Raw genomic sequence first — 26,493 nt, 5'->3', positions numbered from 1 at the left:
ACAGCTGTCACCCAGGGCCAAGGAACACTGGCGGGCAACGCTGGGAAGTTTTTGTCAGGTGCTTCTGTCATCTACTCGGGTCTAGTTACTTCTAGTCTTTCTTACTGGACTTGTCAGAGACGTAAAAACATAGCTGTGGATAGCCTAACACATCCTATTGTATTTCCTCATCTCTGTCACATACTAACATTAAAATTGCAAACTTCTAAACCCAAGCAATGTTCAGAAGTCCCCTGGTGGTTACATATTGAAATTGCTGTGATGAATAAAGGAACTTAACTAAAGCACACCCTCCCTAGGGCACTTACCTTCAGGGGTGCGTGAGTTATTTCCATGCTTGTATTGATTTTAGGAGTGGTATCTAGATGCAGTGTCTCAGTTTGAGAAAACTCGAGGTGAATTTTTTTCTCAACACACTCGACTTTTGATTCTGCTTTGGAAGGCTGCTGAAATTATTATTACAGCTGCGTTTTTTCTAACGGGTGAAATAGAGTCTGTTTTGCTTAGCTTTTAAATGACAGATTTGTTTGCTGGTGCATGAGGGGAAGTTTGCATTTGTGGGGAGTGTGGTGTGGTGTCACCTGGTGACATTGCCCTCACCACCTTTTTTGCAGAGGCCTCTGAAGGCATTCTCAGGGTTGAGCTGTGCTGTGTCTCTATGTGAAGTGTGTTAGGATACACCTATTTAACCAATAGACTTGTGAAATGAAGAAGAGTGACTTGCCTATAGCAGTGCAAGAAGGCAGTGGGAGAGGTAGGAGTAAAACTCAAAAGACTTGGCTCCCATTTTCCTTTCTCATTTTTATATTGTACTGCCAGCTTTCAGTTTATCAAGAATTAATAAGTAATAATCTATGATTGAAAAGGGCTGACACTCTTTCTGTCATGAGATGTTTCTCTGTCTTCAGCATTGTGCAGAACTCAGCAGTTACACCTTTTGAGTTTTACTTAAGCAGCATTACTCAATATTTAATGCTGAAATAGAAACACGTAATTCACAACTGCAGGCGACCTGTCAGCTGCATTGGGATGTTTGTCAGCTGCAAGGGAGGGTTGAGGTACCAAGACTTTTTTATGCCATGAAAATTGAAAATTTTCCACAACTTTTTCATTTAATTTCTTGCTACATTTCACATTGTACACACGGCTGACGTGATAATCCTTCAGCTGGTCCTAAATTACATTTTAAAATAGCGATCAGTTAATTATAGCAATCTGAGTATTTTTAATCAGTTATAGAGGGAATTTCTCCTGACACTTGTTTCTCCTGAATTTCAGGTAAACTTGTGGATGTATTCTTAATTATTCGTATGACAGCAAAAAATATATCAAATAAAAATTACGGACAACCCTACACAAGGCTGCGTTGGATGAGACCAGGTAGTCACAGCTTAGCATCTATGGCTCTTCTGTTTCAAGAGTGCTAGAGGGAGCTCTAACCCCTCGATCAAAGGAACAGGCTACGAATGGTGCACATGATAGTTTGGTCTGTGGTAGGAAACGTTGAATTCTCTTGATGTTTAATTTGATTTTGTAGCAGAAGGTTGCATGTGTTTTTTCCAGCCATGATCCCAAATTGCTCTTCCTAGAAGATGCAAATACTGTAGTTTCGAGTATACTAATACTAGACTTAATACAGGCTATTGTGAGCTGACTGAAAAGACAGGAAACAAGTGAGAGGTGTCACAGAGGTGTTTAACAAATAGCATGCAATGGTAAAGTGTAATGTTCCCTTCCTTTCACAAAGGAGGACAATTCTCACAGTAGAAGACCTAATGATATTTAAAAGAATATACTTTAAACTGTTGGAAGGAAAAGCTACTTTACTCAGCATGTAATTGGTTCTTAGATGTTTAACCAATTATTCTAGTAGAAGTTAAAGAAAGGGTTGGTGATTGTTAGATAAAATTACAATGGGATGCATCAGTGCATGAGGATGGAAGAAATTTCTCACATGATATGCTCCACACTTATTGCATTCTTGATATGACAGGAAAGTAACTCTCAGAAGTGGGCTGAAGAGAAGAAAAGAAACCTTAGCCTGTATTTGTAGAAAGGGAAATGCAGGTAGATTGATACTATTTTTACTGTTTATTAATCTCATTAAAAGGAATAGTAGAATCAAGCCTTTGAGTGAAAGAACATTATGTGTAAAATACAGTATGTCGAAGGACCAGGTGAGGCTAGCAATCTTGTTCTGCCACAATTTACCGGGGTTTTTATATTGCTTGTATGTTATATTCAAACAATTCCAAATTGATTGAGTTTAGTATAGGGAGTGGAATACTGGAAGGCTCCCTCCATCCTTTAGTTTGAAGATTTTTTCTGAAAGATTATTGGCAGCTAAGCACTGAGCCAAGGAGGAATCCCTAGTGCGATAGTCTGTGACTTGGGCTTCTGAGTTGTGCAGTTTGAGCATCAGTTGATAGGGACAAAGTCTGCTCGGCTGTGAAAATAAATATGCCTTCCTGAAGCAGTGTTATGGTCAGAGCTGGTCACTTGTTGCAGAAGGTACTATTTCTTGCCTTTCTTCTGTCATGAACTTTCACATATCAACAGCATTTGGCCTAACCCAACCTAATGAAATTCTGAAGATTCAGAATTCATCAGAGAATGTCCTCAGCTTATATTTTTGGAGTCTGTTCCTCAGGTCATGAATCTCTTGCCAGGTACCCATGAAAGAATGTACCAACACAATCTTAAGGTATAAAGTCGTAGAAAACTAAGTTAGGATGGACCTTTGGAGGTCTCCAGTCCAACTGTGTATTCAGAGGACAATTACCTTCACAACCAGCTCATTTTGCTGGGGACCTTGTCCACTCGTATTTTGAAAATCTCCCTCTTAATGTCCAGAGTTTTGCTTGCTACAGCTTGTGCCTGTTGCCCCTCTTCCTGTCATTACGCACTTCTGAAAAGACTCTGTCTCACTTTGATCTGTAACCTCTCTTTAGGTAGTGGAAGGCTAGTAGATAGCCCCTGGTCTTCTCCAGGCCAAATACATCCAGGTCCCCTAGCAATCTTAGTGGTCCTCCATGGGAATCACCCCAGTTTGCCAGCAAGATAACATTTGACTGCAAGGTTAACAGAACAACTTATCTCGAGAAGACACTGCTCATTAGTGAGTGAGAGTTATGGGATGATCTTGTAGGGGTTATAGGATGCTACAAGTCAAAATCTGTCAAGATTTTGGCTGCAGCCCACTGACCAGCTTTGACCTGACCCTGATTTAATGGACTTTTCCTCTTACAGCTGCCTCTGTGGTGGCTGCTAACAGCAGTAGTGTTGGTATCAGCCAGTGTGAGCTGATGAGTTGTCCTCTTCTAGATGTAGCTGTACTGGTGGAAAAGAATACCACTCAGCTTTCGTCTGGCTGTGGCAGGTTGCTGCCCTCCAGGATCTGTCAGCAAAACTGCAAACCTGCTTTCAGTTAAGATGAGGTGTTTTAGCGTAGACAGTTTAAATAGCAGGTCTTTGCTAACAAGCTTATTTTGACTGAAATAGGTTAGGGAGTGCTTGTGTAGCCAACTCTGCCAGCAAATCTAAGGAGTATGTTTGCGGTGGGAGCAAAGCACATATGTGAATCTTGCGGCTCTTCAGAACACTACTGCGTTTTTGTTTGTTGCATCTCTCCAGTATGCCTGGAAGTATGTATGTAGTACTCCTGTAGCTGGAAGATGGTATATGATATCCCGCTTTTATATTCATGACTTCCAGTTCTCAATCACTCACTTTGCCTTGGCCAGGTAGTTTGGTGTGCTTGAGCCCTCTTTGTTGTTGGTATCAAAATGCATCTCCAAGGAGGAAGTTCATGGAATGTAATACTGGGTAAACTATCTTGGAGGGATTATGTTTCTTGATGATAAAATCTTTACATAGGCAGAACCACAGTGTTTTGATAATCTCAGTAGTGTTATTGAGAGCAGATAACAGGCCTTTTGGGTCATTCTCCCTCTCTACTTGTGTGTTGTTCACGGTGGTATAGTCTTCACTGTTCAGCTATGTTTTGAATCACTCAAGTCCACCTACCTGTTCCTGGCTGCTTTTCTCTCTGAGTTAAGGGAGTACTTGGAACAAAAAGAAAATCAACAATAACACCCATAAAGAGTAACTTCACTCAGGCAGTAGATCATGCTTGGGTGTTTTAAAAACAGAAGCAACTGTTCCAGAAAACTATGAAACTGCTGCTTAGAGCATAGCTTATGCCTTTCCCTGCCATAAATGAGCCCTTTGCTGCTACTGGCCGTTACCCGATGACTTTAGTAGACTGGTTCTCCAAGTGATAATGTGCATATTCCTTCCCTCCATTAACAGTAATAACATGTAATGGTCCCAGCAGTTCAACTCTGGTTCTGGTAGCCATGCCAAGGAAGAAAGCATTTCCTTTGGTGACTTCCGTGGGAAGTGATTTGTTGTTATTGGAGGATCTGCTTTGAAATTTGTGTATGATCACTTTACAACTAATAAAAGGTGTACTCTGAAATCTAGCTCTTTAAGAGTGATGGTGTCTGCCCTCCCCCCCATATGTCTAGGTTTGCATTTGGTCAGGGATCGTAGTTTGGGAAAGTAACATATGCCAGTGCTGTGCTGATGCAAGCAGATTTCTCATCAGTGCTTGTTATTTGCAAAGACAACTTGGAGATAAGGGAGGAGGAGGAGAGGGACTCCCAATTCACATCCATTGCTGGCATCAGAGAAGTTTTATTTTGGAGGTTTTTGCCAACACTTAAAATCTAGATGGGAGACCTATATCAAAGGAAGGTTTACAGTAAGAGCTACGAGATTCCAGACAATTAAACTTTATTAGTCTGTCTGAAACATTAAGTATTAGCTTAAAAGAATAGTTTTTTAATCTCCTCTCCCTGGTGCTGTTTACTGTGTAGCAGTGTGGGAGGGGAGCAGGTTCTCCAGCAAGGTAATATTGCTGCTTTTTGTATAGCCAGTGTGCAAGTGCCTATGGCTCAGTCCTGCTTCCCTAGTCCCTGGAGAGACTCAGCATGTTACTTCTCTGGTGTCTGCAGCTTTCTCTGGCCCTAAACCAAAACAGCCTTCTCCCTTTCTTCTCTGTCTGAGGTAATATCCTTAGCCAGGTGCCCTCCAGGCTGACACCATATCATAGGTACTTAGATGGTACCTCTGAAAACTATTGGCCCCCCAGGATTTCAGAAAGTGCAGCAGGTTGGGCTGCTGTGTCCAGCATAATTCCAGTGATCTTTCATCTAGATGTATCCTTTCTTATCAAAGTTTTTCTGCAGTGTGATTAGAAACCAGATGTGGACAAGCAGCTAAAAGCCCCAGACAGGCAAAATTGCTAGTTTCTTGGGTATCCAGGGGACTGTTAATTTCAGTGTGAGCGTGTATTTTGAATTTTCTCTTGAAAATAAATAATAAAGATGCTGTGGTTTCTTTCATGGTGCTTTCTTTTTGACTCTCAGATGTGATTGATGATCATCTGCTTCTGGGTTATGTTCGTTTTTCAGAATGTTTCAGTGAGCTTTGCAGTGTGGAAACTAATTCAGTACTGAGCGAGTAAGTCCATATATGTGCTAAACCCATGGTTAACCTCACAGAGACTGTTATGTGAGATGGAGGCGGACAGAAATGGGTAGATTCTAAACTGAGCTTTTAAAATAAAAGTAAATGGAGTGAGTTGTTTAATGACCTAGCATTGTAGCCTTGCTGTCAAGTCAAACACTGGAAAAGCTGGTTCATCCTGCACAGGAGAAAAATGAGGAGCCAGCTACCCTACTCGTGTCTTTCAGGTGCTATGGCTCATGAGATCCTGCTCTTTATGGTGAGACACCCCCTTGCCACCCCCTGATTCTCAAAGCAAAGGAGCTCTTTAATAGGAAGCTGCCAATAAGGAGCTGCAAAGGCCGCCTTCCCTCTTTGCTTAGCCTTGGCAGTCTGGGAATCAGTTCTGCAGCATTTGGTAATTACAAGCCTAAAAAAGAAGCCAGCCACAGAAATTGAACCTGTATCCTCTTTAATTATGCTGTTATTGCCTTTAGGCCATGCAAGCAACACCCTTTCAACAGGATGCTCAACTAACTAGCTCTGCCCTTTAGCATGGAGGCCTGGCATACCTTCTCAGCTCCATTTGACCATTTTTGTTACATTGCTACATTGGAGTGGTATTGAGTGGTACTTCATCATGGACAGTAGCAAGCAGTTTCATGGCCACACAAGTAGCTTTGGAAAAGCCAACTGTGCTGAGGTTCTCTGGCTAAGAGCAGCTTTAAAGGCATCAAACCGAATCATCTTGCTGCCACACTGGTACTTTTTAATCCCTCTGCTTTTCCCATACAGCTTCTAACATGCTTCAAAATTCCTAAGCTTTGTGCCACTGCTGACACTAGTTTTGTGTCTGGATTCACTGTTGTGGGTATTTTTACTGTGATTAATCTTGAAGAATATTCAGGATATAGAAACAAGTGTGGCTTTGCTTTCATTGTGAAGTTCCCATCTTCCCCCACACACTCTGGACATACTCCTCCATGGTTCCTTTCTTTGTCATCCCATTGCTTGTTTTTTTTCCCCAGCGTCTTTTATCTTGTGAGTAAAGTTTGAACAGTACGCAGAAAGTTAACTGCCTGGAGTCTTTTAAATATAAGTAACACGCACCCAGTAATAAGCTGTCGGTTGTTTTTTTGCTGCCTGCAAAGAAACATAAACACAGCGCTCATTTCTGGCAGGTTTTTACTGTCAGAGTTTCTCCTATTATATTTATCTTACAATTTGCCAGGGGGTGAAGTTATTAAGTTTTAGCAGCAGCCATCGATCAAGTTCACAAGTTAACACGATAAAGGCTCTGTGCCGCTCCGATCCGGGAAAATGATGATCCTCACTCGGTAATTAACTAAATGAGAAAGTTAAATCTTACTTGAGAGCTGGGAGAGATGAAAGAGAGGTGTTTGTCAGTTTCTCGGTGGAAATTAGAAGCAGTTTTCTGCAATTCCCTAAGCTGCTGCTCTGTCATATTTTACATAAGCACTGGGAAAACGTCTTGTAATTAGTGCTGTCATGGAGGATTTTTTTTGCTGAAGGATGTTGGAATAATTCATTAGATTATCAAGAAAGGCTTGTGTCCTGAAATGATTAGCACAGTGAAATTTAAACCATTAACGATAACAAGTTTAGAGCTTGCTGCAGTGCAGAGGCACCCGGGGTATGTCTGTGCCTATTTCAATCATTTCTTATAATTAAACATTATGTCCTCTTTTTTCCTCCCCTTCACTAAGACCCATCCAAAATTCCTGTTAAGGTGGCTCTGTCTAGATCAGTGACTTAACCGCAACTGGTGGTGCAAGCAGTTTGAGGTGAAATGCTGCAGTTGCAGATAAGCAGTAGAAGACATCTCTCACTGTCAGAGCCTGTAGTCCCAGGGAGTCTGGGAAGGAGGGGAGAAGCCCAGTATGACCTGTTGGTACTGGAACATCGAAGGGAAGTCTCTTCCTTTTGTCTAGAGAGAAACTCTGAGAAATTTGCAGTGGTGCTCTAAGCTGTTAGTCTTTTCAGAGCTCCGGCATGAAGATGTTGTGCAGGTTCAGAAGGTCCCAAACCTTGCTAGGATCATTTAAGCCATTCTCTATATTCTAGGAGACAGCTTCTCTTTTTCTTTGACTTTAAGAGATGTCTTCTTACCTTAGGAAACATAATCTGAATTCATCCACCTTGTGGAAAGTGTCTTAACAATGTCCTCAGCAATGATTAGAGGACATGGTAAGGGTGTTTTTAAATATATAAAAGCTGTGACCACTCATATGGGTGGGGAAACACTATCAGAATGGAATCAGAGAACTCTGCTTGTGTTTGGTTTTTCTCTGCTTTAGAAGGCTCCTTTGGTCCCCTGTACTGAACAAAACCAAAAGTAACCTTGCTTGTCATATATGGGTTACAGCTGTGATATACCATGGCTGTTTTGTTTTATATGCAGAGCAGTAGATTTATCTAGGCTTTATTTATCTGTGTTGAAATATTGCACCTTCCTATAGTTGCCAGCCATTATTTAGATTAAAGTCCTTTCATATATTAGTCCTCTTCTACTTCACTGGGCATACAAATGTGCTTTGTGTTAAATGTAGCCATTTGGAGAAATGGTCTTGTAATTATGGGCTGCAATGGAGCATAGTACGTAGATCCCTGAGCTAGTACCAACCTGAGGCACTCAGTCCCCTGGGTTTCCTGGTGCAGCTTACTAGCTCAGACACACTGTTGCAGGAGGACATCTCTGCTGTTCTGCAGATGAGTTGCGCCTAGAGCCAGCTGGGACACCTCTCAGCCCTCACTTACAGGCGTTTGTGAAAAGGGAGTCAGAAAAGCTTTATCTGTTTCAAGTTAGTAGTTTGCTTTTATACCCAAACTTCCTCCCAGGTGATGGACTACCAGTGCTTATTCTTCTTTGCCACTTTTGGAAGTGAAGCTTATAAAAAGCATGACCATATATGGTGCATTTGGATGGATATTTACCCTAGTAGTATGGATGGCATGTGGGACAGCTCTTTCTTTTTCGGGTGAGGCCTGGTTATTGTACCAGGAGAGGAAAGAGGCTGTAGACAATTGTGTGCTCCAGGAAATAGTTGCTGTTATTGTTCTGAGGTGGTTTGTCATGAACTTGAGGCAGCTGCTCAGAATGGTCGAGTCATCGGGGTTGCTCAGGAAGCCAGATCCATTCTCTTACTGATAGTAACCACCCTCCCACCCAACACTTTTAACAACACAGATGCTTGATGTTTTGTTGTTGTTTTTTTTAATGACAGGCCTTTTTCACTGAACCCCCAGTGGATTTTTAGGAATCCTCAAATTAAAATTCTGGTATTTCGTTCTAAACTGTACCTACAGGCAGTCTGAGGGAGGCATGTGAGCATGTATTGTGATGGAGTGATTTGGGAGCCCTTGAGTTCATCTGTCTCTACTCTGCAGAACTGGTGTGTTTGTGGCTTGCCCTGTCCTCCTGGTCCCCTGCTTGCATAGACTGCAGGACCTGCTGGGCACACCATAGCTACCTCTGGGCATGTCCTTGCTTCTTTTGATGGGAAACCAGAGCAGGCAAGGGTGCAAACCAGGTCTCAAGTTCACATTGTCAGAATGTGGCTGAAGTCCATGCACGAACCGAAAAAATACGGTGTTCCCCTGTCCACTAATTTGGACATAAACACCGTAACACATATAGTGCTTTTCTTAGCAGAACCACTACATAAACCTGGAGTTTGACTTCCAGAGCTGTTAGAAGTGTTGGTCAACGGACTCTTTAATTTACTCATTATTCCCACCCAAGAAGCCTGTATTCACTTGGGATCTAGGCAGAATGGGTTGGTTTGTCCTATCTAAGCCATCTGTTTGTACACACATAAGCCATTACTTGTTTTTGCAGATGTTGCAACTTCTGTTCGATACCCCAAACTGATGTTTTAGAGGTAATTGGGGAACTGAAGGCTGCTGTGAGAAAGGTGCTCAGGAGGCAAGGAAAGCCTGGAACATGGTAGTATCCTGTGAAAGGAGTTGCCCCCTTTATGGTCTTTGCACATCAGCTGTCTACTCCGCTGCATCTCAGCATATTAGTCAGACTTCACAGTCTCTCAAATTAAAAGGCAGAGGTATAGTTTTTTAAAAACGCTTTGTAGAGACAGCCTGTTATGAGATGCACAGCAAACAAAATGAGAAATGAAATGAGATCAAGCTTGTAGAATGCAACATCTCTCCACTGTCTTAATCCAGCATTTTTACAGGGGTGTCTGTTCTGCAGGCAACTTAACTACAGCAAAAATGACCAAAATCGCTTAAGACTGTTGTTCAGTGTAGTCCATCGGTAATAATTTTTTCCAGGCTGTTGCCTACTGTGAACTTTGCTAGGAAAAGTCCAGCCTTTCACACCTAGGACTTCATGCCCACAGTCCTTTAGAGATTTCTCTATATAAAAAGTTGGCCCAAGAGACAGTATTTCTTTCCTGCTGCCCAGTGCTGGCTCTATGACTTGCTTGCAGTCAGTGCTGTCCATGTGATGACTAAATGGTCAGTCGTAGCCCTTGTCTTGCATGATCTTACTGAACACATGCAGAAATTTGCAGGGAGGAGCAGGGGTAAAAGTAAAGTTGAAAACACTGAACTGCAGAATTGAGCACTGATGGTGTGATCTCCATGTTCTGTGTTCTCAAAGAAATTTAAGTCAAACCATAATTCAGAAATAGAAGAAACTGCGTGTTAAAAATGACAGCTAATTACTGTCTTTTTCTACCAGAGGAAAGTCTGTCCAGCTCTGCTGGAAATGCTGAAAAGAGTATTTAGGTGGATTTTCTCTAGAAAATGAAATGTACATGGTGATCAGTTGAGTAGATTTTCAAATTAAGAGTTTTTTGGTGTTCCAAAGTCAGGATTGCTGTCGAGGTTGGGAGGGTATTGAAGTACAGGAATGATTTACTCCTGAGAAATGAGAAATTCCTGCATTCCAAACCCAGTTTCGGTAACTAGATTTTGTGGTCTCTAAATAACCCACTGTTTTGGCACTTGCTGGAAAAAAGCTTTTTAGTTGTTCTTTCTTTTCCTGTAAAATCAGTTAATCCATGCATTTCTTTTAGGTCATTAGATAGCTTTGCAGAGAGACTTAGATACTCGTTTTTTCCCTTAAATTTAATATAGTCTCCTGGTGAGGTTGATGCCTGGAATTACCATCATAGAACAGAAATATGGCATCCCTATATCAATGTTTTATATATTCTGATATCTGTAATTGTTTTTAATTATTTGATAATTAATAGAGAACCTCTAAATGTGTTTTGTAAATAAAAATGATGTAATAATATTGGCTTTTATTATAATGCTGTAGGGTGTTAAACCATTGCAATGAAAGAGAGAAAATTACATGTTTTGAGCATTTAATACAAACTGTTTGACCAGTATGGGAAAAAATAATTTCCCAGCAAACAGTTAATCTTACTTGGACAAAGGATATCCTTGCAATGCAAAATGTGCACTTTTTTTCCAGTTAAATCGTTTAGAAAGCAGAAATTATATCTTGCTATCAAGTAGTAAATTGAAATGTCAGTGCTCTGTTTTGTCCCTGAAACTCTTATTTGAGCTGAGTCCTTCTGACAAGATATTAACAGTGCTTAGAAAGTTGAAAATCTTTTATTCTGTGAAAGAAGTATGTACCAAATATCAGGGTGTGTTTTAGCTGGCTTTGCTCTCAAGGTATAATTTTATACTCAAAAGAAGTACATCAATTTTTTCCTCATCTGTTTCATGCACTCCCTATGAATTTTAGCAGCAGTCTTCTTTAGGAGCAAAACAGAACACAAATGCAGTTTTCTTTTGGTGCATTGAAGTAACTGGTAACTGTAGATCAGGAATCCAAATGCATTTTACTGTCTGCATGATGTAAATAAAACTGTGTTTATGTTAAATTGCCACTCAAGGTTTCCTGTCTAACAAGAGTCCTTTGTGTGCAGCTCTGGCATGAGCCAGTGCATTGTCCTGCAGGGGTTACAGGTCGCGATGGCTGTGCTCCAACTGACAGCACCAAATGGGATACATGGTCTCAGCCAACTTTATGTATCAGAGTGCATTTTTCCTTCTATTTTCTTCCCCCTTAGAACTACTTGAGCTTGTTTTCATATGTGTGATTTGGGTTGTTTCTTCTTCCTGTTTACAGACAAAACTTGCCAATGGCACTTCCAGTATGATTGTGCCCAAGCAAAGAAAACTGTCTGCAAGCTATGAGAAGGAGAAGGAACTCTGCGTCAAGTATTTTGAACAGTGGTCTGAGTCTGACCAGGTGGAGTTTGTGGAGCACCTCATCTCCCAGATGTGTCACTACCAGCACGGACATATAAACTCATACCTCAAACCCATGTTACAGCGAGACTTCATCACTGCACTGCCAGGTATTTCTGCAGGCAGAGGGAGCTTACTCCTCCATCTTGTCCTTCAGAAAACTAGTCTTTCACAAAACTCTGGCCTACCCTGCTGGAGAGGTCTCTTCTAGGGTCAGTTTGCAAAATAGATGATAGCTTTTGAATGTAAAGCTCTATACTGGTATAAAATATATTTTATTTTGTATTTCTACCTTGTCTCAAGGCATGAACTAATACCACCATGGTTTGGCTAGGAGTAAATGATAGCTCATATATGTATTGTAAGGATAGTCATTGCAAGCCACAGGGTAGGTAGTTGTACTCATAATGCCCACAACAATGCATGCATAACAAAATTTTTTAAAATTAAAACTACTACTCTTACTGGTTGCTCAGCTGAGTTTTTCCCTTTTCTTACTTAGATATTTTTGTCTCTCCTAGTAAAATACCTTCCTGAAGCCATCGCTTTGATTGTGAGTTTATTGCTAATAGAGCGTGGAGGACGTAAGATCAAAGGATGGAAATGTTCTATTTTTTGCACCTCTGTAGTGCTTTCCATTGAGAATATTATCCTAGCTGTTCTCAGATGTGGCATTGGATGATCTCACAGAATGCACACATAAAGTAGTGTATGTGCAGTTTTGTATTAGCCCTGTCTTACAGATGGGAAAACTGAGGCAGTGGGAGATAAAATATATACAGCAATAGAGTTTCAGAACCAGACAGAAATTCCTGGCTCTTTGGTGGTTTTTCCAGACCATTAGATCATACCTCTGTAGATAAGATAGGTAGATAGATAGTTAATAGATTATCATTCCCGTGGCATGGGTCCTTAGTCTGAGATCGACCTGAGCAAGAAGTGCTACAGGTATTGTCTCTAAATAGCTAGTTGAAGAGAGGAGTTTCTTGCCAAAACTTTGTTCTGTGAATACCTTTGGAGAACTGCTGAACTCCAACAATTTGTTCAATCCAGTCATTTGATCATTCTTCAGAAGGAATTTCTCAACATGAAATCTAAGTTCTAGGGTTCAAAGATGGAAAAAGCATGTTTAACTGTGAATTGTACAAAGCATAAAGGCACTGCAGGAGTTTTGCTATGAAGTTAAATACACAGACTCACTGGATTTTTAAGCTCATTGTGCCCAGTAATCAAATGGCTGTTGTAGCATTAAAAAAAAAATCTTAGTTATGCTAAGTACCTGCTTTATGTTAGTTTTTAGTAGTCCAATGGCAATAATCTTATGTACTTAGAGCAGCATTATAACTTGTGGAACTGTTCTGTTTCAGAAAAATACTATTTTGAAAGCACATTGGTTTCTCCACTCTTAAAGTGGAAGTATACATATAGTTACGTACACAATTTTTCCAGGTCTTTCTCCACAAAACTCCATCAAAGCAAGCCAACGCATCTCATCTGCACTTGCTTAATTTCATCCTACAGGCCTTTTTCTGAAAATTTTTGGCAAATGTTACAAATATTTTCAGAGGCATTCAAAATTTCCTAGCCATACCGTATTTGTTAGTGGTCTTTTCGCAGTTACCCAGGAAGCAGCTAATTTTACCATCTCAGAATGCAGAACAGATAGGAATCAGGCAGCATATACGTGAGTATTTGAATAGTTGGGGGAACTGTGCTTAAATAATGTATGTGCATCAATTTGCATATTTGCAAAGTGCTAATGTCCTAGTGAATATAGCTCTAAGGGAGAAAATTAACAGCAAGAAATTATACTGGCACAGACTCTGCAGTCTGTGCAGGATGTCCTGAGTATAGGCAGGTTTCTAATGAGGGGAATGGGAAAGGGGAAGGTAAGAAACTGCCTAGGAAAGCGTGATAAACCTAAAATTTTAAATTAAGTCACATAATAAAAAACCCTAAACTCTTTTAAGTATTTTTTAGCTTTCTGAAATTCTCAGGTGTTCAGTATTCTGGTTTCATTTTTACTCCTTCATTCTCTCTCCTGCTCTCCCCCTCGAGTGAATAAAACAATAAAGCTACTTCAAAATCATGAGGCATCTTATCACTGTCCTCCTAGCACTGTCCCAAAGAATGACCAGAATTAAAGGTAGTTTTAGATCATGAGCATGTTTTACTAATATAGAATAAAATTGGCTCAGATTATTTTCCCAGTACTTTGAACAGAATTAAGTTTGTTTGAAAAATACAGCTTAACTGTGTACTTAACAAACTTTGTTCTGTTTCTGAAAAAATAAGGTCTGTGCTTAGCATTTCCAAGCTGTTTAACATTTTTTATGAGGAGAGTCATTTTTATAAGGGTTTCATGTGTGAAATAACTGAAACATTCTTGTTGGTATGGAGGGCTGAAGGGCTAATCGTGTTTCACATCAATTTAGCAAAAACTTTTGTGAGGAGAGATTTCTCTTTTTTAAGGAAGCGATGCTTTGTTAGATACGTGTCTCAGTGAGTTGTGCTGTTCCTAAGAAACAAGATAAATTTGAGTTTGCAGCCAGGACAAAATAGCTTTGTCCATCCACTTATCATAAATATGAGAAGGAGAAGCCAAAACAGTATTCTTTCTCTGCAAAGGGTCTAGGATCAATGGCAAAGGATGACTTACGGTCATGGAAGTAGTTACAACACCTCAGTGCAGCAAGAGCTAAAGTGGAAGTACTGATGATCCAGAAAGGGCAGGTGGGTCAGATGCAGACCTGTGAGCGAAGATTACTGTGTCCAGTTTATGCAGTGTAGCCCTGCTTCCTAAACCCACCAATTGTTCCCCGTATAAAATAGTTTCTTGCTGTGATGCTGCTGACGTAAAGCCACCGATATGGATACTACAGGCAGGCATTTGTAAATGTCCTGGTGGGTCTGTAAATGTCTGTGGGCCCACTGGAAGCAGCACAGAGTGGGAAGGCAAATATGCCATTTCCACCCAGTGGACAGAGCTCAGGGCTGCAGGTGTCAGGGTGGGGAAGCAGGGGAACATGATGTCCATGTCTGCCCTACTGAATTGCGGAATTCCTGCAAATTCCAGTTCACGTCTACTAAAACATTGTATCTCTCTTTCCACAAATTGCTGTAGAGTCAATCTAAATTTACAAACGCTCTTTTTTTTTCTTTCTTTAAAGAATTTTATATAGTGGCTGTATATATCTTTTCAGATTAAATACATAATAAAGGATGCTGATGCTTTTATTTTGCAGGTTGACATCTAATTTTGCATCTATAAAGATAAGAAATGTCAGACCTCTTTCTGCACTCTCTAGCTGTGTATGGTATCATTCACATGCTTTTTCTACGTATGAATGGAAGCATAAAATGCTGGGCAGAATGTCTCACCCAAAGTATATTATAAATTTAAAATGTTTGAAAGAAGCAAGAGGAGGCATGCTGAATATTCTCATCTTCATGTATTGGGAGATAATTTTGAGATCTTTTGGTTAACAAAAACAAAGGTTGGGCCTTTTGTGTCTCATGAACTCTAATCAGAATCAGCTGATTGCACCCAGTTTGGGTTTGCAGACTTACAGACATGTGACTGTAAAAATGCACTTGCTTTCTCTGTCTTTGAGGCTGTTATTTTTAAAGCAAGAAAAGATGTATTTAACTCTGTCCCAAATGTGAACCAGAGGGAAGATGCATGTAATACCAATCTGCCATGCTTCCTTTTTGGTTGGTCTGAACATTATGCCTGAGGGATGATGGGGTCTAAACTACAACTTTGACAAAGCCTCTGAAATTTGACCTGTGAAGTGAGATAATCTCTTGATGGTGTGTCTCACTTGTGAATTAAACAGCCTGCAAGAGAAGCTGTATTTATGCAGCATCTCATTTAAAAGGCATCTTATTTTCCTGAAGTCTTACTGGTGATGCAATTTGAGCGGGTAAGGGGACATTTTTACTGAGTATATCCATCCAGCTAAGAAATGTAGCATAACCTTGCCTGACGCCCAGCTACACAGATATTATATGGGGCTGCTTGGTGCTAACCAGGCAATTGCTTTACATTTTACTCCAGCCATGTTGAAACAAAGCCAGTCCTGGTATTCACACTGGAAAATATTTGCAAATTATACCATTTTGGTGCATATTTTTCCTCTACCCACTAAAATAAACGAAACTAGCAAACCTGCTTCACTTTCTCCTTACACAGCCTCTGCTTCCCTCTCGACTTCCCTGTGCATCTGCATATCTTTCCCTCCCCCATGTCTAAAGGTACCACTACCCTTCAGGGCACACATTGGGAATATATATTTTTTTCTTCATTACGTTTAAAAGCTACTGCTTTAGCAAAAACAGCTTTTGAGCCGTTGGAACATGAGAACAGCTGTAGCAGTGAGATGAGAAATGGTCCTAATATAGAGAGATTTTGGGGGCTGCGTTGCTGAGTTGGAAATGCCATCCATAGAATATCCCCCTAGTGCTAAAACCCATCGAAATAGATTGGAATGACTTCTTGGATTCTTTATTATTTTTAATGACTTGTTGTGTTATATCCAAAGGAAGTTGGAGAACACTGTTCACTCCTGAACTTAGCTGCAAATGCACTTCTGTGCATTTGGTCCAGCTCTGCATGCAGAAGAGGAGATGGAAAGAGAGGGTATCTTTGTACTAGCAAGGGGAGTTGTTTTAAACTTCATGTCTCCACAGCAAATAATTTTTTTTTTTTTTTTTTTTTTCTCTCCCCCAGCTCGGGGATTGGATCACATTGCTGAGAACATTCTGTCATACCTGGATGCCAAATCGTTGTGTGCTGCTGAGCTGGTGTGCAAGGAGTGGTACCGGGTGACATCGGACGGCATGCTATGGAAGAAGCTCATCGAGAGAATGGTCAGGACAGACTCCCTGTGGAGGGGGTTGTCAGAGAGGAGAGGATGGTGAGGGAACTGCATCTTCACCTCTTTTGCCCCCATTCAGGACAGTAGGTGCTGTGTGTTTCAAACCATGTTTGAAGAGGGTTATTTAGCACCCTGAAACATTATGTTGGTTCCAAACCTGACAGTTGCTTAAATCAAAATTTGGGGGTTGGGGAGTTCAGGCATAATTTGGCTAGGCAGGCAATGTGGGGGCTTTTTCCTCACCTTCCTCATCTGATCATGCTCTTATCCCACTGTGACAAGTGAGATACACAGACAGATTTTTACGCCCAGCTGTCATTCAGTTCAAATTAAGAAGCTGTGTACACCCCAGGGGAACACTAAACTAGTCAGCAGTTCAGAGCAGAAAAGCTTTTTTAGGGGTGGCAATGGGGCAGCATGTGCTATGAATTACTTGTTTCCTGATAGGTCTGTTTGTTTTCCTCAGCAGATTTTCACTATTAGATATCTGTTTAATTTTCAAACTGGAAGCTGAGGGTAGGTACCATGGAGAATAGGGGACTTTAGAAATGCAGATAGATTAGTTAATAATCATCTGGAATAGCCTTACTACAATGTGAGTCTCACTCAAGTTTGAAGCTGCTCTGTTAACATTTCATTAGAACTTTCCCTCTCAGGGGTACGTCCTTTAATACATAATTTTCTTTTCCAAGGGTGTCCCTAGGATGTTGGCAGAAAGGAAGCTGGGTATGAATATTTCATAAACAAGATAAAAGTGACAGCTCAGGCATTTTGGTTGCTATTAAAAAGAAAAAAAATACAGAGTTGCAAACAAAGACTCCTGTTTTATGGTTAATTTTCTTATACTCTTTGTCTCAGGAAGTAAAGGCGAGTAAATCAGGATTATAAAACATCCTTTAAAAATAAATACTATTTTGATCTGCTTCCAATAGTGTAGTGTTTACAAAGAGTGTAAAATAAATACAAGCATGGCAGTGGTAACTTTTGCATTCCTTTTAGTGCGTTGTTCTCCCTAGGACTTCTATTTCTGCTCTGTATTGTTGAGGTCACAGTAAGTCCAAAGAGGACCTTGAGATGTTATTTAGTCCCTCTTGTTTCCCAAAGGCAGAGCCAGGTTTCTCTTAAGTCATTCCAGATGTTTGTCTAACTTGTTGTTAAAAACCTTCGCTGGTTGAAATTCCTGAGGCCTTGCCTGTTTCACTAACTTTAGTGTTAGAAAGATTTTCCTGAAATCTAGGCTGTCTTCCTAGCTACAGTTCGGTGTAGTATTTATCCTACACACACACATAGGACAGTTTCTCATTCTCCTTTTTGTAGTAATCTTTTCCATGTTGGAAGATGATCATGTTTCCTACATTTTGGATGCACTAACCAACCATAATCCTGTGTTCCCTTGTCATTCTTGGTTTTCTCTGTTTAGACCCTCCCCAGTTACTTGACTCCATTCTTGGAGGATGGTGTAATCAGCTGGGTGTCTTATTTCTGCTGAGGCATCTCCAGAGTTTGGTGGTGTGGGAAGCATTGCTTTGCATACCGTATGGAGGACACTCCATTTTATGCTTTCCAGTAGAACGTGTGCTTTTTTTTTTAAACAGTGGTGTAATACTGTTATAAAATTAATTACCCTTTCTGTGGAAGTTTTACTTAGCCATTATTCCTCATCTTGCATGCTTATGTTGTTTCTCAGTGGTGAACTTGGCGCTTGTCTATTGAATTAGATTCTATTTATTGTTTGGTATTTCTCCATTTTGTCAGGAGCATTATGAGTTTAATCTTGTTCTCCAAAGTGCCTGTCGCTTTAGTATTATCGGCCAGGTAATAAATGCACTCCCTGTTCCATTCTTTGTCATTAATGAAAATGCTCAATAATGACACATCTAGGACAGACTCCATGCAACATCCCAGCTGCCATCCTGTTTGACAGTGCACCATTGGTAAACTGTGCTTTCCAGCCATTTGTGTGTCCACTCTTGAGCTCTTCCAAGATCATACTTCTCTTGCAAAGTCATGAGAATAGCCCATAAGAAGAAATTATGTCAGTTTGACATGGGATATTCTGGATTGATCAGTGTTGCCTGTTGTTTGTCACCTTGTCATCTTCTAGGTGTTCATCTGATTGACTCTGTGCTCTAGAACTGCTAAACTGTCAATGTTGAGTTGGATGGTCCACCATTTCCTTGGTGGACCTTCTTCCCGTTTGTTTAAAATGCAAGAGCTACACTTGTCTTTTTCTTGTTCTGTGGAACTTCACCTATTCTCTACATCTTGTCAGAGATCATAGCTGATTGCTAGTTCTCAAGTTGCTCTCTCCAGATTTTAGAAATAACATTAGCACCAATTACTAGTCATACAGACACATGACATTCCTAAAAAACAGTTGCAAAATCCTGCTTCTCATCTCAAAGGACAGTCACACCCTGTTACTGCACTTCTTCAGTTTTACACTGTGTCCTGGAGGTTGCTTTGACACATCAGGAGCAAGTTGTGCCCTGTCTTTCAGATTGCCCTCTGATTAGAAGATACAACTGCAGGCGTGGTGGGGTGGTTAAGAGAGGCAGACAAGAAATATCCAATGTAATTGCATCTCTGCCATATAGAGCTTTATAGCTTGTAATCAATGCTAACGCTGTGCATGCCACAAGGAGGTGACTAACTGGACAGTTCAGAATGATAGATGACTGGTGTTACTTGCTTACAGCTTCTCACTTTGCATGTGGGCTGCCTGATTACAGCATTTGCAGCTTGTGCTTTACAACAGAAACACCCAGTTCTGCAGCACAGTAGCCTTCACTGACAGCTTCTCAGGCAGCAGTAAGGGTTACACAGATTTAGAGAAATATGCAACAGAAGCCCAAAATCTGGGCATGATTGCGTCCATCTGAATACTTGATTGAATTGGCCAGTCATTAGAACCTGCGAACAATAGTTCCTTTTACCCCAGAGCCACAACACAATGGTTACTGGGATGCCATGGAAATTCCAAGCAATCCTTTAGCTGAACTGTAAGCAACTGACTTCACATGTAGCAAGGCAGGGCTTACAGGTAGCAGCAAGACCTTGTATTAGGTCAGCTAGTAAAGTTGCAAAGTTGCAAACAATTGACAGCTTTTCAGGCACATAGACCTACCCCATGTCTTCCAGGATGTGTGCTAGGTATTCTGTGTATCTCCAAAACATTTTTCATCTCCCTGGGCCAATAATTTAAATTTTCTTGTATGCATTTTCAGGCTGGATCACAGTAAATAGGTACCCATCTAGTTAGCAGTTTGCCTGCACCCATGTGTTCCCTTCCTCACATGTATTTGTCCCCACATGAGTGGTTGCTGGTCACTGTGTTTGAAGACTCAGATGATTGCTCTGTCCAAAGTGGAAAGGATCTTTCTCTCAAGTTGTACTTAAAGTACTTTGTTTAAAAAATTACCAAAAGTTCTTTTCTTGAGCATTTGTTATTTTCTGTGTTCAGTCCTATAGTTTGCTACCATGTTATAACCTAAAAATTTTGGTTGACTGTTGTAATTTCCCTAGTTCAAGTACATCAGGGCAGATAATGCACAGTCTCTCAAATGAGTTTCAAGGTATACTGTATGGAAAGGACAAGAAAGAAATGTGCAAGGATGTACTGAACAATTAATTATGCCATAATGGAGCAAGGGAGGGAGAAGTGGAGAGCTGGCCCAGTGTAAACTCTGTGCCTCTGATGCCAGGATTACACTCGGAGGCATTTGTGCCTCTCTCCATTTTGTGAGGCATGTTGCCAGGCAGAACAGCAGTTAGTACGCCCATGGTGGGGTTTACTAGCTTCCACACCGTGTTTGGTGGCTTCTTAACTTCAGGATGAGGAATTAAAGTTTTTTACACAGCAGGTAGTGATTGCCGTTTACGGATTTTTTTGTAGCAAAAATCTAGCTTGGGATATGAGTATTCCAAATCAGTGTTGAAATGAGGGAGGCACCACAGATGAAGTGTTGCTTACCAAAATATAGTAGTAGCAGTAAAATGTCCATGTACCAAAAGTGATGCTGTTCCTGCCAATGCAGATAAAAGCTAGCCTTGAATGCATAGTGAGTTTGAGGGTTCCTTGGCTTCCTTAATTTTCTTTGTACGCTTTATTTTAAAGGTGACCTCTGATATGGTTATGTGTATTGTGGGCATGAGCCTTTCTCACCTCCGATTGAGCTGAATGGGCTCAAGTCCGTAACAGATAATATATTTCCCTTCCTTGAGTGACTAGGCACGGATTTTTCATGAGTATTTCAGTGTCTAAATGCAACACTGACATGTTGCAGGGCAAACATACAAGGACCCACCCCATCTTACTGAGTAAATTAATTTGAATGTGAATCTGTCTGTGCTTTTCAACAGTGATTACCCATTTGTAAAATGCCAGGAGGACCTTTCTTCAAAATGCTGAAACATGATTTGTGTTCAATGGGAGTGTTTTCTGTCTTCCAGGGGACAATATCTATTTAAAAATAAGCCTCCTGATGGGACTGCACCACCCAACTCCTTCTACAGAGCACTTTACCCCAAAATTATACAGGACATAGAGGTAAGAAACAGCTTCCAGATGTGGTGGGGTTTTTGGGTTTTGTTTGGTTTTTTTAAATCTCCCTGATTTATTCACGATGCTGGAATTCTGACAATATTTTGTTCTAATGAAATATTTCATTAAATCTGATGTGTCTGTGTTTGCCCAGAGTTTGTAGATCTGGGACAGTTATATGAGGTCCCAAGCTTTGCCGCTCCCTTAGGCACAGGATGAGTTGGATTGTTCAGTGAGCTGTTTGCACATGGAGTCTCTACACCTTGCACGTCAGATGTCACAGCAGCACCGTACCTACTTGATTTTCTCTGTTCCACAGTACTTTGCTCCACCCAGTGCAGATGAGACCTAATAAGATGTTACGGGCAGATATCAGGAACTGAGCCAGGGAGAAGGTGCATTGCTCAAAACTACAATCCTAAAACCCAGTGAAATGGGAAGCAACTGAGCATGGCTGCCTTGTATCTAGTGTGAACAAATGCCATGTTCTGGCAGTTTCCTAATGGCAAAAGCAGAGCTCAGGCACTCTTGCAATAAGTTTGTACGAGCACTTAGCTAGAGTTCAACTAAGACTTTGTCTTCAGCTGTTTAGTTGTTGAGTCACAGGGGGTTAAAGGTTGGAGATAGAAAAAAGCTTTTAGGTCTCTTCTCCCTTGCCATTCTAGACAATACAGATGAGTTTAGCCACGATATGTTTTCCAGGCCTTTGTGTGTTAATTGGTTTTATTATGTGTGTTGCTTCTTCTAGAAAGCAGTTATGTCACTGTATGGGCATGATTCCAGGAAAAAGTGTGAAGAAAGGTATCTGCTGTCTTCTCAAGCAAACAAAAAAAGGGGAGATAGTTCTATGCTTTATTTTACTTCTCTTTTGTCTCCTGTCTCTCCTCAAGACAATAGAGTCAAACTGGCGGTGTGGAAGGCACAGTTTACAGAGAATCCACTGCCGAAGTGAGACAAGCAAAGGGGTTTATTGTTTACAGTATGATGATCAGAAGATAGTAAGTGGCCTACGAGATAATACTATCAAGGTGAGACTGCTCCAGAATGGCATACTAATGGCACATAGTGCCTATGCCATAAATAATAGTGTCCTAATTTCAGTGACACCTACCCAATCTCCTGTTAATAACCTAGCCTTCTCTTTTCCCCACCTCACACCTGCATGCCTCTTTTATCTGGCAAGAGAGACCCTGTTTTCTTACAAACAGACTTTGCTAGCAGAGTTTTTGTCCATCAGTAATTACAGGCTATGTAATTACTGCGCCCTGTACCCTGATGAGAAAGGTAAAACCAACGTTCATAGTAAAGCCAGTAATATCAAAGATGTTAATGTATTGCACCAAAGAGCCTTTAGAATACTCTACAGATGCCACTAAAGATGTTTTAACTGCACTATGGTTGATGTGTTGTAGTAAAAAACAGACCAGTCAAACCAGTAATTGCTGAACAATGAAAACCTTTCTGAGTTGTCTGGTTTTGAATGTTTGCTATCTTAGATCTGGGATAAGAATACATTGGAATGCAAGCGAATTCTCACCGGACACACAGGTTCTGTCCTGTGCCTCCAGTATGATGAACGGGTGATTATTACTGGATCTTCGGACTCAACAGTCAGGTGTGTGCTTGTGATTTGGAGCTTTCTGTTTGCTTCTAAGATTTTAGCCTTGCAAGATGCTGAAATTATCTTTTATTAAATGTGTGCTGTTCAATCAGTTCCATGAAGTAGTTCAGCATATTTGTTCAGGAGTGTACTGTCGTTGTTTATCAGATGCCCATGCAAATGGCTATCAAGGAGAAATGAGAACCTAAGCAAAGGCCAGTCAAGGTCAAGATGACTTAGGAAGGCCATCTGGCATTTCACCAAGGTTTTGCATGTTTTGACACTCCCTGAGAATGTTTTAAATTCTCCCTAAGAATAACTTTTTAAATGTTGGTTGAAGTTTTCAAAACAAGTTTGAAGGTTTAGTCATCCATTGTCACTTAATTTTAACAGATGTATGACTAGATCTCCTGTGACTTTTAATTATATTTCAGCATTATGTTTCTTTTCATTCAATCTTTCTAACCTTGCTTTCCTTCCAGTCTCCAGCAAAAGGCTGGACACCTCAAGTCAGTACTTGTGGTGCATGTTATGCAGATGTGAAGTCCACTAGACGTAATACAGGATCCCTGAGAGTCTAAGACCTGCAGTGTAAATACAGGCACATATGAGTTAGTGAACTGCAATATGAACTTGGATGTGAAGGAGCAAGTCTGTCTTCTCCATATTGTTATATATTCTCTTGTTGTCAGTGTACGAACAGTGCCCATGCAGTGATGTTACAGACAAAAAAAAAGCTGTGTCAGTGGCCTTTTCTGAAGCTATTAGCATGTGTTCCTATGGCTGCAAGCTCGTCATGCTTGTCTCCATGCTTGCGTGTAAACTACCACTGTTAAGCTAATAACCATTAAATTTAGTTCCTGACATGTGATGCATGCAGTCTTGTGGTGCTGCTAGATTTTGGGGTCCTACAATTAGTAGGAATCCAGAATTTCAGCAACACTGCCTGCCTGGAGGCGATGTGGGAACTGCACTGTGCTAAACAGATCACAAAAGGAGAGGCTGATTTCTGTAACAAGCACTATCATCTTCCATGTCAGGCCAGGCAGGCCAAATTGCAGACTGGCTACTTGCCCAGAAATGCTTTGTTTCCTACTGTATCTATAAGTGTTTGTGCAGACCCCAGAGGCACATAGGACGCATCACTTTTATCCTTGGGTCTCGTCAGGAATAGGGGCTTCATCCAATAGACAGTACAGATGGGCTCTTAATGCTTCTGAGATCTCAGGGATGCACTTGTCCAAAGAAGTCAGTAGGTCTCGAGCTCCTGTTCAGTTTGGCAACCCTGTCTGCAAACTGCTCATCTGTTAATGGCTCAGGTCTTTAGTCTGTGAGTTTTTCTCCTTTACATTTTGTCATTGGAATGTAGTTTTCTTTCTTATTTATAGTCCATAAGTTGATGCACTTCAGCCTCCATAAGTTAGAAAATAAAACATTAGAACTCTCTCTCACATCTTGCCTTTTCTTACTGCTCTCCTTATTGGCAAAGTTTTAACTTCTGCAACATCTGAAGTGCTTGATGATACAGCCATTTTCTGCTCTCACATAGTGTATCTGGGATACAGGTGTGATAGTGCGAAAAGAAATCTCTTTATGGAGGGTAAAAGAAGTTTGCCAACAGAATAGCCCAAAAGAAACATTTTTAAGGCTTAAAATCTTCATTTTGAGTCCTAGAAGTTCTGTATGAAGCCTTTGTCTAACTTTCATCTTAAATTATCTTTCAGCTGAAACAGTTGGTTCCAATAACATTAAATTGACATAAATGCTCTGTCTTAATTTGGGTATTCAGCACATTCCTGGAATGTGTACCAGATGCACTGCAGGGTAAATGCAATTTGTGGTGCAACTTGTGGCAATTACTTATATTTGTTTGAAAAGCATTATCTTGTCTTCTGCTTCTGTATAAATTATCCTTTGAGTTGATAGTCCTGAGAGAGAGGTCAAAAATTAAACCTGTCACTGAACTTGCTTCCCCACAGGTCATGATTAAGTACTCATTGACTGGAAATGGAGTATGTGGTAGGCTGACACAACCAGGAAACATCAGTCTTTAAGGCCATCAATCTCATACCTTTCCTCAGCATTAAATTCCCTTAATTAAAGAACGCTTTTTTCCTGGCTCGGTTATTTTTATGGTGTTAACTGCATTGCAGGGTTTTTGGCTGCTGGACTGTCTCAATGTATGCATAATCAACAGGTTTATAGAATACACCTTTTATTGAACTATTTTATAGATGTAGATATAACTTGTGGTGTTTGCTTCTCTAATATTGCTAGAGAGTCAATTACCTCTCCCCGTCCCTCTCTCGCTCTACAGAAAATCCACTGTACAGTTTTTTAACTCTCTTCTCTCTGGTTTGAAATTTGAAACTGCAGGGTGTGGGACGTAAATGCAGGCGAGATGCTGAATACACTGATTCACCACTGCGAAGCAGTACTACACCTCCGCTTCAATAATGGCATGATGGTGACATGTTCCAAAGACCGTTCCATTGCTGTGTGGGACATGGCTTCACCAACAGACATCACCCTGAGGAGGGTGCTAGTAGGGCACCGAGCTGCCGTCAACGTAGTGGACTTTGATGACAAGTACATTGTATCAGCATCAGGTGACAGAACTATAAAGGTGAGGTGTTTCAAAGGCTTTTTATTTGCAGCACTGGGGTATTTAATAACCAAGAACAGTGACCACACAGGAAAGATGGTCCTTGACAGTTATTACAGAGATCTTCCTTTAGAAGCAACGTTCTTCCTGCTGCTCATTTCCACTCGTCCCCCCTCTGTTGAGCTTGCACAACTTGTTTACAGAGCTGTATGGCAAATCAGATCCAGGTACAGATGCAGTTGAGAAAGGACTTTGTTTTCTGTGTTCTTTTTCGACTTGACTGCTTCTATATGCTTCAGCATTAGTCATTCGAACAGTTGTCAGAGGGCAGCATGGGGGCAAAATAAAGGTGAGTGGATAGGAGTCACTTAAGTGTTATTGCTATGATCCCAATCTGCAGCATTAAAACTGAGGAAAATCAAGATCCTGTGTAGACTAAATCATAGCCCGAGAGTGCTAAAGCCCGATTTTGGAAGCTAATTTTCATACGGTGTGGCAAAAATCTTCTGTGTACAGTGACCCAAGCTGCTAACAGTTGCAGACTACAGTCATAAGTCATCAGAGCGGTAATTTTCCCCTGACATCTTCAATTAAGGGCATTCTGGATGCACCTATATATCATACAGACACCAGCTTTTGTTAGTCTCTTCTTGATAATTTTATCTCTGTGTGGTTCCCTCCCCCCTTCCTGTCACAGGTATGGAACACTAGTACCTGCGAATTTGTACGCACCTTAAATGGCCACAAACGAGGCATTGCATGTCTGCAGTACAGAGACAGGCTAGTAGTGAGCGGCTCTTCAGATAATACTATCAGGTGAGAGACACACTCCCTATTGCAGTGTTCTATGCAAGCACTTGTCTCTGATTGCCTGGGATGTGCAGAGGTTAGGCAACTGAAGTGCTCTGTACCCTTGACGTCTTTGAAAAATGCTTTCTTTGGTGTAGAACATTGGGAACTACTGGAAAGAGATATTAGAAGCCTGTTTTACTGTATTGTCTTTCATCCTCTATATCTCAAGAGTCCCATACTAATCAACAAGTTGCATTGCTCTGACAATTCTGGTGTATGAAAGAGCTGGCAAGTACCACTTTCTGTG

At 40.8% G+C, this 26,493-nt stretch overlaps 1 protein-coding gene across 8 annotated transcripts in view; it reads left to right on the top strand.

Moving 5' to 3' along the window:
• The window catches only part of BTRC (beta-transducin repeat containing E3 ubiquitin protein ligase), a 123,499-nt gene that overhangs the window by 81,853 nt on the left and 15,153 nt on the right, over positions 1-26,493 (top strand). For all 8 annotated transcript variants that reach the window (XM_049809916.1, XM_049809923.1, XM_049809922.1 and 5 more), the window contains 7 exons: positions 11,645-11,876; positions 16,499-16,685; positions 21,099-21,195; positions 22,080-22,217; positions 22,686-22,804; positions 25,166-25,415; positions 26,092-26,210. In XM_049809916.1, coding sequence (XP_049665873.1) covers positions 11,645-11,876; positions 16,499-16,685; positions 21,099-21,195; positions 22,080-22,217; positions 22,686-22,804; positions 25,166-25,415; positions 26,092-26,210 — 1,142 coding nt within the window. The remainder of the gene's footprint in view (positions 1-11,644; positions 11,877-16,498; positions 16,686-21,098; positions 21,196-22,079; positions 22,218-22,685; positions 22,805-25,165; positions 25,416-26,091; positions 26,211-26,493) is intronic.

Source organism: Accipiter gentilis, chromosome 9, assembly GCF_929443795.1.
Source record: "Accipiter gentilis chromosome 9, bAccGen1.1, whole genome shotgun sequence".
Lineage (NCBI taxonomy): Eukaryota > Metazoa > Chordata > Aves > Accipitriformes > Accipitridae > Astur > Astur gentilis.
This window is presented reverse-complemented; position numbering and strand designations above follow the sequence as displayed.